The sequence below is a fragment of the Lissotriton vulgaris genome, unplaced genomic scaffold (assembly GCF_964263255.1).
Source record: "Lissotriton vulgaris unplaced genomic scaffold, aLisVul1.2 SCAFFOLD_1231, whole genome shotgun sequence".
NCBI lineage: Eukaryota > Metazoa > Chordata > Amphibia > Caudata > Salamandridae > Lissotriton > Lissotriton vulgaris.
Window position 1 is genome coordinate 317,081 of NW_028243170.1, and position 12,988 is coordinate 330,068.

Here is a 12,988-nt window from a genome sequence, read left to right on the forward strand (position 1 = left end):
CAAGGGCCCTTCAGGGCGAACACACACACATCTTAGTTTATGTTATAAATCATTGTTATGTCATGGTACAAGTTATTGTTATGTTACAAGTTACCGTTATGTTATATTTTGTTACGTTCCCCTGGAATAGCACAGAGTGCGGCAGAAAGCAGGCGACCCACGCAGCATTCAGAGGCCAGAGCCGGCCAGAGGACAGAAGATAACACCTGAATACCAGCGAAGCAGCGGCAGCCTCGACAACAGCACTCAGACGTCATGAAACCCACACAGACCACAGGACAACATCCATCCAGCCGCTCCGCCACACCGGGGCTGCCCCACCCACACCTGCCCCATTCCTCCCCTTCTCCCTTTCTTGGGCTTCTCCGGTGCCAAGAAGCACCCCTTGCTCTAGGGCTGGCAGGATGCCAATTCCCGCGGGCCTGGGCCGCAGTGTATTTTTGCTGCTCGTGTGAGAGTGAGGCTGTGTGGCAGTGCCATGTGTGGGGTGCAGCATGGTCAGTTTGTGGTGGAAGGTGTGCGTTGCTGAAGTAAGGGCTATTTAGAGGGCACGATAGCACGTGGTGGCAGCTGGCACCATGGAGCACCCTTCTTTGCCTTGCCCAAGCCATCATGGCGGTAGGCCCATGCATGCAGCCCAACCCATCATGGCGTCCAGTAGCCTGCCTCGGTTTCTTCCCTGTTCCCTTTTACAGGAGCTCACAGTGTGCCTGGCCATGTCACCATGTAGAGGATGGGCGTTGCTGTTTCCCGCTGACACGTGTCCCAGTGTTGGACACAGACCCTGCTTTCCTCTTGTTCCTCAACCTTGCTTCGGCATGGACTCGTCCTGGTAGTTTCCGCCTCGTCTCTTCTGGTAAGGATGGGTAGGGCACAGGTTCAAACTATACTGGGTCCTGCTGGAGCGGGACCAAGGCAGATTTGCATAAGGCTGGTCAAGGCTTCAAGTGGTACAGTGACCTCAAAACAATGGACTGGAATGCAGGCTAGATTGTCAGTAACTGCCCTTAACTGCAGCAATCCACTGGTCACGGTTTAGTTTTTCCCAGTTAGACGTCCTAAGTGTGAAGGGCTACCCCAGGCATCGGACGGGGCCCTAGAACCCTGTGCCTGTATGGAGCTGCTTGGGTTCCCACACAGAGGGGCCCAGCAGAGGGAGCTGGTCTCTTCCTATTGGAGCAGGATCCAGGCTGATTGGCATATGGCTGGTCCCTGTCTGAGATGCGAAACCCAATATGTACTGAGAGCGGGCGAGGGACCCCCACAGCCCAGTGTGGAGCGGACTCCCATGGGCACTGGTCCGCAGAAGAGTTTGTGCCAGAGGATAAGAGCTGCTTCCGTGACTTTCACGTCTGGTCCTTATTGGTCGTATTCTTCAGGAGGCTTCGACCTGTAGCTGCTAACACAGTGTCACTCGTGTACGTGAGCCCCGCCCCCGAAGAATGAAACCAATCAATGGCTATGCCCAGCCTGTGACACAGATGATACACAGAAAATACCATTCAGATAACACAGAAACATGCGTGCCACACAGAACATATCATTCAAATAACATAGGATCATGCATACCAACTATATATCGTTCAGATATCACAGAACTATGTGTGCCATACAGAACATATCATACAGATAACATACAATCATGCGTACCATTCAGAACATACCATTCAAATAACATAGAACCACTCATGCCATACAGAGCATATCATTCAGATAACATAGAACCATGCGTGCCATACAGAACATATCATTCAGATAACATACAATCATGCGTGCCATACAGAACATATCATACAGATAACATACAATCATGCGTGCCATACAGAACATATCATACAGATAACATGCAATCATGCGTGCCATACAGAACATATCATTCAAATAACATAGAACCATGTGTGCCATACAGAACATATCATACAGAAAGCATACAATCATGCGTACCATTCAGAACATACCATTCAAATAACATAGAACCACGCGTGCCATACAGAGCATATAATTCAGATAACATAGAACCATGAGTGCCATACAGAACATATCATTCAGATAACATACAATCATGCGTGCCATGCAGAACATATCATTCAGATAACATAGAACCACGCGTGCCATACAGAGCATATCATATAGATAACATAGAACCATGCGTGCCATACAGAACATATCATTCAGATAACATAGAACCATGTGTGCCATACCGAACATATCATACAGATAACATACAATAATGCGTGCCATACAGAACATACCATTCAAATAACATTGAACCACGCGTGCCATACAGAGCATATCATATAGATAACATAGAACCATGCGTGCCATGCAGAACATATCATACAGATAACATACAATCATGTGTACCATTCAGAACATACCATTCAAATAACACAGAACCTTGTGTGCCATACAGAGATTAGCATGCAGATTACTTTGAAACCCGAATGCTTTACAGCTCATATCATTTAGATAGCATGGAATATCATGCATGCCATACAGAACATGTCATTGAGATAACACAGAACCATGCATGATGTGCATAGAATATTATGCAGATAACTGAGAACCATTCACCGCATACCAAACATATCATTCAGATAGCATGCAACCATGTGCCCCTTACAGAACATATCATTTAGATAACACAGAACACCATGTGTGCCATACAGAACATACCATTCAGATAACATAGAACCATGTGTGCCACAACATACAAGGAGAAGTACTGAGATTACATGGAATGACAGAAACATAGAAGTAATAACACTGAGATAGCATGGAGTGACATGCAACATGGAAGGAATAACACTGAGATAGCATGGAGTGACATACAACATAGAAGTAATAGCATTGAGATAGCATGGAGCGACATACAACAAGAAGGATCAACATTGAGAAAGAGTAGAGCAACATACAACATAGAAGGAGTAACACTGAGATAGCACGGAGCGACATACAGCATAGAAGTAATAACATTGAGATAGTGTGTAGCGACACATGTCATAGAAGGGATAACAGTGAGATAGCATGGAGCGACATACAGCATAGAAGTAATAACATTGAGATAGTGTGGAGCGACGTGGCATAGAAGATATAACAGTGATATAGCATGGTGTGACATAGAAGTAATAGCATTGAACCCTACAGAAGGAGGGCGGCTCAGAACACTTACCCGATGTCCTTTGTCCCCCGGAAGGCCTGGCAGTCCGTCGAAGCCACGATCTCCCTGTGGGGAGAATGCACAATCGATAGGTGAGAGAGAGACAGAGAGAGAGAGACGAAGAGAGAAAAAGTGAGAGAGAGAGAAAGCGAGAAAGAGAGACAAAGAGAGCTACAGAGAGGGAGAGACATAGAGAGAGATAGACATAGAGAAAGAGGGAGAGAGACGTAGAGAGAGAGCGAAACACAGAAAGAGAAATACAAGAGACACAGAGAGAGAGAGGGAGCCATATATATATATATATATATATATATATATATATATATATATAGAGAGAGAGAGAGAGAGAGAGAGAGAGAGAGAGAGAGAGAGAGAGAGAGAGAGAGAGAGAGAGAGAAAGAGAGAGACAGATAAGGAGAGAAAGAGAGAAATAGAGAGAAACGCAGAGAGAGGGTGAGAGACATTGAGAGAGAAAGAGAGAGAGAAACAGAGAGAGAGAGACTTAAAGAGAGATATATAGAAAAAGGCAGAGAGAGATAGACAGACAGAGAGGAACACGTAGAGAGAAAGAGAGAAAAAGAAAGTGAGACATAGAGAGGGCTAGGGACAGAGAGAGAGATGGGGAGACATAGAGAGAGACAAAGAGAGCGAGAGAGACAGAGAGAGAGAGACATGTAAAGGGAGAGCGGGGGAGGGGGCAGGACAGACACACCACGGGCAATCATGGTCTAGACTGAAGGAACCTGGTGTAACAGCATCACGGATCCATTGATGGGCAGAGGTCCAGTCCCTGTGGTGCAGGATGTGACCTGTGCAGTTGGGCCATGAACTCACGGAAGAGGAAGTGATGTAAAGAGTGGGGAAGTGCGTGCGTATCAAGAGAGAGAGAGAGGACTAGAAAGCTAGTCCGAGTCCCCGTAGTTTATATGTGTTATCAAAAGAGACTAGCTGAAATATGACCAATATTGTTAGGACCTGTTGCATCGTCCTCGTACTCCGGTAGCTACGAGGACGGTGCAACAGGTACAAGGCAGGCTCTGACCAGAAAAGCTGGTCAACCCCTTACTGCTTCACTCCTGGAAGCATTGGCTGCAAATTCTAAGCACATATATGAGAAGGGAATTCCCTCTCACACTTAGAGAAACACCTTAGTGAGTGTAACACATAGCCTGGATTACACTCTTTTTTAACCTGCACTACACCCTATTTTAAAAAGGTCCTGAGGAAAGCCAGATTTAGTTTAAGGCACTGGCTGAAACATGTCGACCAACTGATGGATGTAGGAGGTAGTAACTCGCCTCCCTTAAACTTCACCAAGCCTTATTTTAACCACTGACGGGGGCCCAGTTATTAAAATTTAATTTACCCTTGGGTACTGGGACCCTCGCCAAGCCGTTTTAACTCACACTTCACTTTACACCTCACACTGCACTCTCAGTAAAATACCAGCTCCGCTGTAATCAGGCGTCGCAGCACACCCGGGACACATTAGGTGTCACTGGGTGAGCCCGATGAGGAAGCATGCCACCAACAAGGGTTGGTGGGTGAGGGCTTCATGAACTCACCAACGAGGTGCCCATGACAAATCTAATCAGAGTCCTAACAATATTGGTCATATTTAAGCTATTCTCTTTTGATAACACAAGAGTGGGGAAGTGACATCACAGAGAGAAAAATAGAAACGTGGGAGGCCACACTTCCAGAGGGTACTCCACTAACTATTGAGAGAGTTGCAAAACTGCATGCAGAATTAACATCCAAATTGGTAGATGTATTCAATCCAGTGATACCTCATAGGGCGAAAAGATGGCCTAAAGAATCTTGGTTTAATGCCAAATGCCGAAAAACCAAACAGGCTCTGGTAGAAGCCTTTAAAGCAAGGGACAAACACCGAACTAAACGGAATTGGGCACTGTATATAGACAGCATCCAGCAAGCAAACAAAAACTGGGAATTGGACAGGTGGGAGGCCCTTAAATCTGCCTTACTTAACAAAGACATGAAGGCTTTCTGGACCATAGTTAGTGTAGGTGGTAACGAAGGGAAGACAGCCATTGAGCCGAATATAGCATCTGAAGTATGGGAGACTCATTTTCAAGCTCTATACACCACCAAGGAAGCTACGGGCAAACTGATGAAGCCTCTGTAATTCTTACTGGGCTTAGCCAGGAGGCGGCCCCAGGTATTACCATGTCCGAAGTGCTAAATGCAACTAGCAAGCTTCCCTTCGATAAAGTGCTGGGTCTGGATAAACTACAGGGGGACCTGTTTCGGGGGGAGCAAACACATGGGCACCTTATCTATGGGTCCTATTTAATGCTCCTATGAATGGCATGGAGCTCCCTGATTCCCGGCTTGGGGCAGAAATTGTCCCAGTCCTTAAAAAGGGTTCACCCCTTCTACCCACTAATTACAGGCTGATCAGTTTGATCGACGTTAGCCAGAAATTGTTTGCATGGATACTCCTTGACTGCCATAGGTGTGGGTGGAAGAACAAGAGTTCTTTAGCTCTTATCAAGCCGGATTCAGAAAAAACACCTCTACCGTCGACCAGATATTCAGACTACAAATTATTTTCTTGAAAACGGTGACAATAGAGGGTGGCAGCCTCTACCTAATATTTGTGGATCTGAAGTCGGCTTTTGATCTCATGCCCAGGGCCAAATTATGGGGTATACTTAGGGATCTAGGATACCCCCTACCTCCTTAGCATCCTGATGAGACTGCATGAAGGTAAATTTGCTCAAGTGAGGTATGGAAAATGTGGCGAATTAACCCCCCGCTTCCAGGTTAACAAAGAGGTACAGCAGGGGTTTGTGCTTGCACCTACTTTATTTTGTTTATGCATTAATGCACTGGTTGATCAACTCAGGAAGCATAAGGATAATGATGGCCCAAGAAGCGTGTGGTAAGGTTCCAGCAATGATGTTTGCTGACAACACTCTTTTATTTTCAAAGTCGCCTATGGGAATTCAGCGAACTCTTGACAGCTTTGTTGCCTTCTGTAATACCAGGGGCTGGAGATCAATACACAGAAGATCAAATGTATGGTCTTCAATATTGCCAACAGGTCTCGCTCTATCCCCTGTTTGAATGACCTCAAAGAGTGGAGAAAGGATAAAACATGAACATGTGACACACTGCAGTGAAGAAAGTGATGACAAAGAGGGAAAAAGTGATGTAAGGGAGCGAGAGAAAGTACCATAGCAGGGAAGAGGCCTTCTACTGCTAGTATGATGAGCGGAGTGAAACGGTGACATCATAAAATGAAAGAGAGACGCCATAGAGTGAACGTTCCATAATAAAGTGAGGGTGTGTGAACTCACAGCGAAAATATGACATCATATTATTGTGAGGATGTTAACTCAAGAAGTGAAGGACAAACATTTTTAAGAGAGTGTGCGACATAATAGGGGTTGGGGGGATTTCGGAATGAAGTGACTTCACATGCTGAGGTATTTACGTCAGATGGTGAACAACTGACATTAAGGATATAGGTATTAATATCAGAGAGGAAAAACTGGCCCCTTAAAGTAAAAACATGACATCAGAATGCCAGGAAGTGACGTCTTAAAGTGAAGAAAGGACATTACCAAATGAAGGCGTGGCATCATATCATGAGGAACTTGTACCACAGGCTGAGAAAGTGGCATGGTAGTGTGAGGAAGTGAACTGATTTTATAGAGCGAGGAAGTGACATCATGTAGTGAGGAAGTGTCCTCTAAAAATAGGGAAAGACTGCCACAGAGTGAGCAACTGATGTCAAAGGGAGTGAAAAACTGACGTCACAAAGGCAGGATATGACATTAATAGAGTGGGCAAGTGACATCTCAGAATGAAAAGGTGGCGTCACTGAGTGAGGAAGTGGTGTAAATCAGGAAATAGGTGACACCATAGAGGCAGAATCTGACATGATAGTGTGATGAAGTGAAACATAGAGGGGAGAGATGACACTTATAGAACGGGGAAGCGGCCTCCTGAAATGAAGATGTGCTATAATGCAGTAAGGGGGAAGTCAGTGACAGCTGGAATAACAAAGTATAGTGAAGCTGTATCACTATAGAGGGAGGATGTCATGTCACAAGTGAAAAGGTGAAAACGTTTCACAATCAAGTGAAGACCTGATCATGTGACTCATGTAGCAAAGAGTGACCTTGTCCAGGGAGGATGTGGCATTAATAAAGAGAGGCTGTGGCCTCATCCAATGTAACATCACAGAGTGAGGAAGTGATGTAAAAGAGTGAAGACCAGACATCAAAAGTAAGGAAGCAACATCAGAAAGTGGAATAGGCATCTTAAAGTCAAAAGGGCACGTCGAATCATGATTTTGTTATATATAGCAAAGAAAGTACATATGGAGTGGAAATTGACCTTGCAGGACTCAGACGTGACATTACTCGATTAGGAAGTGATGTCAAAGGATGAGAGCTTGATATCATAGAATCAAGAAGTGACATCAGAGATAGAGAATTGAGGCCGCAGATTCAGGAAAGTTTCCAAATGAGCCAGGAGGCAGCATCAGACTAAACAAGCCACATCAAAGAGTTGAACAGTAACAACCCGGGATATGGAATGGACCAGTGGCTCCTGCCGGGAGGAAATTTTGAGGCGGCACTATACTCTAAGCCTGGCAGGTACCCACTTACTGGGCCCACCCAGCACTCAGTTCAACTATGGCACATTGTACAGCGTAAATTGGGATGGGCCAACACCCTCAAAATGGCTACCCCGCTATGGGTCTCAGAAAGGTTGGGCACTCTGGGCCGCACCAAAGGGTTCCGCAACTGGGACCTAATTGGGATCTCCCACATAAAAGATTTATGGGGTCCAGAAGGTGTTGTGTCCTTTGCCTCACTCCAACAACTGTATGAAATCGCACAAACAGAATACTTCCGATATTTACAGGTCAGGCACTCCCTACAGTCAAACATCCCCCGGGTGACCCTGCCCCCAGACTCCTCCCCTCTGGAGGACAGACTACTAGATGGCCACCTCCCTGAGCATGCTATTTCACTCACATACAAAAAAATTATTAATAACTCTCCAGATTTGATACTAAATCTTAAAGGGAAATGGGAGGCTGATGGGTTAGAAATAGACGAGGAGGAGTTTAGGAGTGCGCTTGCGTCCCCTAAGGAAGTAGCTATATCGGCCAGACTTAGGCTGATTCAGCTGAAAATTCTCCACCGAGTTTACATCTCCGGGACTAGGTTGCAACTGATGGGCCGTAGTGAGGATGGGCTCTGCAGGAGGGGGTGTGGAGAGGTAGGGACATACTTCCACATACTATGGGAAACCAGTGCTTCAGGCTTATTGGCACTGGTTACATCGCTGTATGCAAGAGGTGTGGGAGGTGGAGCTCCGAGTTGAGGCAAGGAGGTGCCTATTGAATATTTGGGGCGCCCACTGACCTGTCACCTCGTGAGAGGCTTTGGGCTACACTGGGATTCGCAATTGGAAAGAGAAACATTGCTAGGCTATGGGGGCAGTGGTGCCTTCGAAACTGGGCTCAGGGAAAACGGACATGGACTGGTGCATGCTCCAGGAGAAAACAGTGTATGTGGCTCGGGGGTGCCCCCGGAAATGGGTTGAGGTGTGGTCTAAGTGGAACGAATACAGGGGTCACATATGCGAACCCCCCAGATTACTCCGGTTGATGAGCCACACGCATTGTTAACTGATTAGCGATGAACTGTGATCACTATTCTAAAATGTAAACGATCTGTATGCTTTGACTTTCCCGAAGGTGCAACTGTAAGTACTGTATTTTCTGATTGTGACGACCACCACTGTTTTCTGAATTGTTAATAAAAAGATTTAAAAAAAAAAGAGTTGGGCAGTGACTGAGGTCATGGAGTCAGCAAGTGAGTTTTCAGATGGAGGTTATGAGGGAGTGATATCACAGATTGAAAAATAAAGATCAAAGAGAGCAGGGAAGTGACATCATAGGAAAAAAAAGCTGCCCAGAGTGAGGACTCGACGTCACAGAGTGAGTGATGATGTCACAGGAATTAAGTGAATTTATAGAGTCAACTAGTGAAATGAGGGAGCCGAGTAGTGAGTTTTCAGAGTGGGTTAGTGAATCCGTAGACTGAGGAAGTGACATCATTGAGTGAGGAAGTGACCTCAGGAAGGATGAAGACAATGCATGTCTTTCTGGCACTTTTCCACTACCTTGGTTCCAAACTCGCCAGGCAGGCCCCGGGCCCCATCTGCTCCAGCACGCCCCTATAGAAGACAACACGGAGATCTGTCAGCACAGTCGCAGAGAATGTAAACACTAAAACACAAATCTTGGCACACAAATGCACACATCCATTTACTGTCAGCACACAACACACACATACAAACACACAAAATATATAGTGCAGGTACTCACCCTCCTACCGGCCTTTCCAGGAGGGCCAGACAGGCCCTGTGGACCACGAGGACCCTAAGGAGAGAGAAGATGAGGCAGTCAGTTCACATCCCTGAGGTTAGTACACATGAACCTTGGGAGTCTTCAGTTAAAAAGGCTATAAGTGTAAGCAAACAGATGGACAGACAGAGCCGGTGAGGTCCAGCGCCTGCCGGGACTCAGTGAGAGGGGGCGAGCGGTGCACACCTTCTTTCCACAAGGGCATCAGAAAGACCTCTTTGTGAACTCACATTCAGAGAATCAACTTCTTACCTGAGGACCAAAGTCTCCAGACTCTCCCTTGAGCCCTGGACTCCCTGGGGGGCCCTGAAAAGAAGAAAATATACACCAATGAAACATCAAAAACAGCCCTAGGCATAATAAAAGTGCAGAATCAAAGAGGACACTGAGAAGATGGAAATAAAAGAAGATGCACATGAGTGAGAGCTCAAATACAGCTTAAAACCAGCCCCAGAGACTGGAAGTCCCGAATGAAAAGGTGCACTAAGAAGAAAATGAAAGAAGATCCTGCACAAGTGAGAGCTCAAACTCAGGCCCAGAAAGTGAAAATATAGAATGATTGGGTGCACTGAGAAGAAAGCTAAAGACGATCCTGCATGAATGAGACCTCAATAAATATCCCAGGCAGTGAAAGTACAAAATCAAAGGGAGGACTGAGAAGATGGAAATAAAAAAAGATGCACACAACTGAGACCTCAAAGATAGCCCCAGAAAGCGAAAGTACTGAATGACAGGGTGCACAGAGGACAAGAAAGTGAAATAAGATACACATGAGCGAGTCCTCACAAACCACCCCAAGCAGTGAGAGTGCTGACCCACTGGGTGCACTGAGAACATGGAACTAAGAGTAAACGCACACAAGTGAGACCTCCAAAAACACCGAAGAATGTTAAAGTATAGAATAATAGGGTGCACTGAAAAGAAAAAAGTGGGAGGAGAGCCCACACGAATCAAACACAGTCTCAGAAAATGAAAGTACCGAATGACAGGGTGCACTGAGGAGAAAGTAAAAGAAGATCCCACACGAGTGTGAGCTCAAAACCGGCCCATGCAATGAAAGTACAGAATCCTAGGGGGCAATAAGAAGATGGAAATAAAATAACAGATGCACACAAGTGAGACCTCAAAGATAGCCCTAGAAAGTGCAAGTACAGAATGATAGGGTGCACTGAGGAGAAGAAAGTGAAAGAAGAGCGAGACCTCAAAAAAAATCCCAAGCAGTGAAAGTGCGGACCCACTGGGTGCACTGAGAAGGTGGAACTAAGAGAAGAGGCTCAAAAGTGAGACCTCAAAAATCGCCCAAGAAAGGGAAAGTCCCGAATGATAGGGTGCACTGAGGAGCAGAAAGTGGGAGAAGATCCCACACGAGTCAAACACAGTCTCAGAAGGTGAAAGTACCAAATGATAGGGTGCACTGAGGAGAAAGGGAAAGTACAGAATGATAGGGTGCACTGAGGCGAAGAGAGTTGAAGAAGATCCCATACAAGTGACACCTCAAAAACCACCCTGGACAGTAAAAGTATTGACTCAGCGGGCACACTGAGAAGATGGAAGTAAAAGCAGCTGTTCCCATGTAAGACATGAAAAATTGTCAGTGAAAGTACAGAATCATAGAGTGCACCTAAATAAAGAAATTAAAGGACAATACAAGAGTGAGACATCAAAAGCAGCCCCTTGAAGGAAAAGTACAGAATCATAGGGGTCACTGAGGATAAGAACGTGACAGATACACACCAGTGAGATATCCAAAGGAGCCCCATACAGTGAGAGTACCAAACCTTAGAGAAGACTGAGAAGGAAGTGAAGGAAGAGCCTCAAGTGAGACCCCAAGAACAGCCCCATGCAGTGAAAGCACAGAATCACACAGTGAACTCAAATTGAAGTGTGCAAAATATAAAATTTTAAAATAGCTTTACTTATTTCCTCAATAGTACTAGTCAATTCTTCTGTTATAATGTTTTGGTATATTCATTCTGTATTGCTGGTCTTTTATATATTTTATCGATTGTCAAATAAAGCTTTTCAAACTCTAAAACAAAAAAAACAGATACATAAGTAAAACCTCAAACAGCCCAGGACAGTGAAAGGGTAGAATAACAGGGATCTCTGAAAAAACCACTGCACAGTTTTCAACTGCTGCTAGCCAATTCTGCTCAGAGAAAGGAGCCACTCACCTCCCTCCAGTCCCTCAGGCACATTCAGGCACTAGTGAGAGGAAGTGCACACTGACTTCAATCCAGTCCCTCAGCCACGCCCGGTGCTGGTGTGAGGAGGGACGTGCTGGCCTCACTCCAGTCCCTCAGTCACACCGGGTGCTGGCGTGAGGAGGCACATGCTGGCCTCACGCCAGTTTCTCTGCCACACCCAGAACTAGTGAGAGAATTTACACTCTCACTGCCCTCCAGTCCCTCAGCCATACCCGATGCTGATGAAAGGAAGCACAAGCTGGCCTCTCCCCAGGGCCTTTGCAGGACTTTGGCAATGGAGTGAGGAAATTCTGGTTGACCTAATTTTAGTCCCTCAGCGCCAATTCAATACTAGAGAGAACAAGTATTTGCAGTCCCTCATCCACTTAGCTGAGAGAAAGCACTCATGAGTTTGCTCCAGTCCCTCAGCAACACCTAACCCAGCTATTCGGAGGAAGAACATGCTGCCCTCAGTCACACTCTAGTACTACTGAGAGGTAGAACCTACTGACTTCTGTCCAGTCCTTCAGTCACACTGGGCACTGAAGAGATGACACATGCATAGACCCCCACCCCCCTCCAGTACCTCAGCCAAACCTGGCACTGGAGACATGAGGCCATGCTGACTCACTCCAATAACCAGCTACACGCCATTATTCCTGAGACATCCAGTCCTTCAGCCACACCCAGGGCTATTGAGTGGAAGCTCGCGCTGGCCTCACTTCAGTCCCTCAGACTCACCAGCACTAGAGGAGGCACACACTGTGCTGCCTTGAGTCCCCCAGGCGCACCCTGAAAGGAAGCACTCGATACCTCAGACCTGACCCTCAGTCAGACTCCATGACTCACTGTTACTTTCATCTATGGATCATTGAGACACCCAGAGCAGAAAGTGGGGAAGGTTATGAATGCGACAACTTACCAGAGGTCCAGATCTCCCGGTGTAGCCCATGGGTCCTGGAGCACCACGGAGGGCAAGCTGAGGAGAGAGGGAGAGAGTGTTAATGACCACACACAGAGAACTATCCTCTGGAACTAGGTGCCTTAAGGCCTGGCCCCTCCCACACTCTGTATATACATACCCTGGCTTGTTGGAGTATGGCCTGGGCTTGGGCCTCTTGTGCTGACACCACTGGTCCCTTGTCTCCTCCACTACTACCGAACCGGAACTGATGGAATTAAAGCGAGAGGTTAATACATAGAATGTTGCAGCAATCTCTATAC

At 46.2% G+C, this 12,988-nt stretch overlaps 1 protein-coding gene across 6 annotated transcripts in view; it reads right to left on the minus strand.

The window, feature by feature from the left end:
• LOC147668685 (collagen alpha-1(V) chain-like) overlaps positions 1–12,988 on the minus strand; it is a 323,501-nt gene that overhangs the window by 180,446 nt on the left and 130,067 nt on the right. For all 6 annotated transcript variants that reach the window (XM_086948522.1, XM_086948518.1, XM_086948520.1 and 3 more), the window contains 6 exons: positions 12,847–12,933; positions 12,687–12,743; positions 9,831–9,884; positions 9,540–9,593; positions 9,335–9,388; positions 3,173–3,226 (listed from right to left, as the gene is read on the minus strand). In XM_086948522.1, coding sequence (XP_086804648.1) covers positions 3,173–3,226; positions 9,335–9,388; positions 9,540–9,593; positions 9,831–9,884; positions 12,687–12,743; positions 12,847–12,933 — 360 coding nt within the window. The remainder of the gene's footprint in view (positions 1–3,172; positions 3,227–9,334; positions 9,389–9,539; positions 9,594–9,830; positions 9,885–12,686; positions 12,744–12,846; positions 12,934–12,988) is intronic.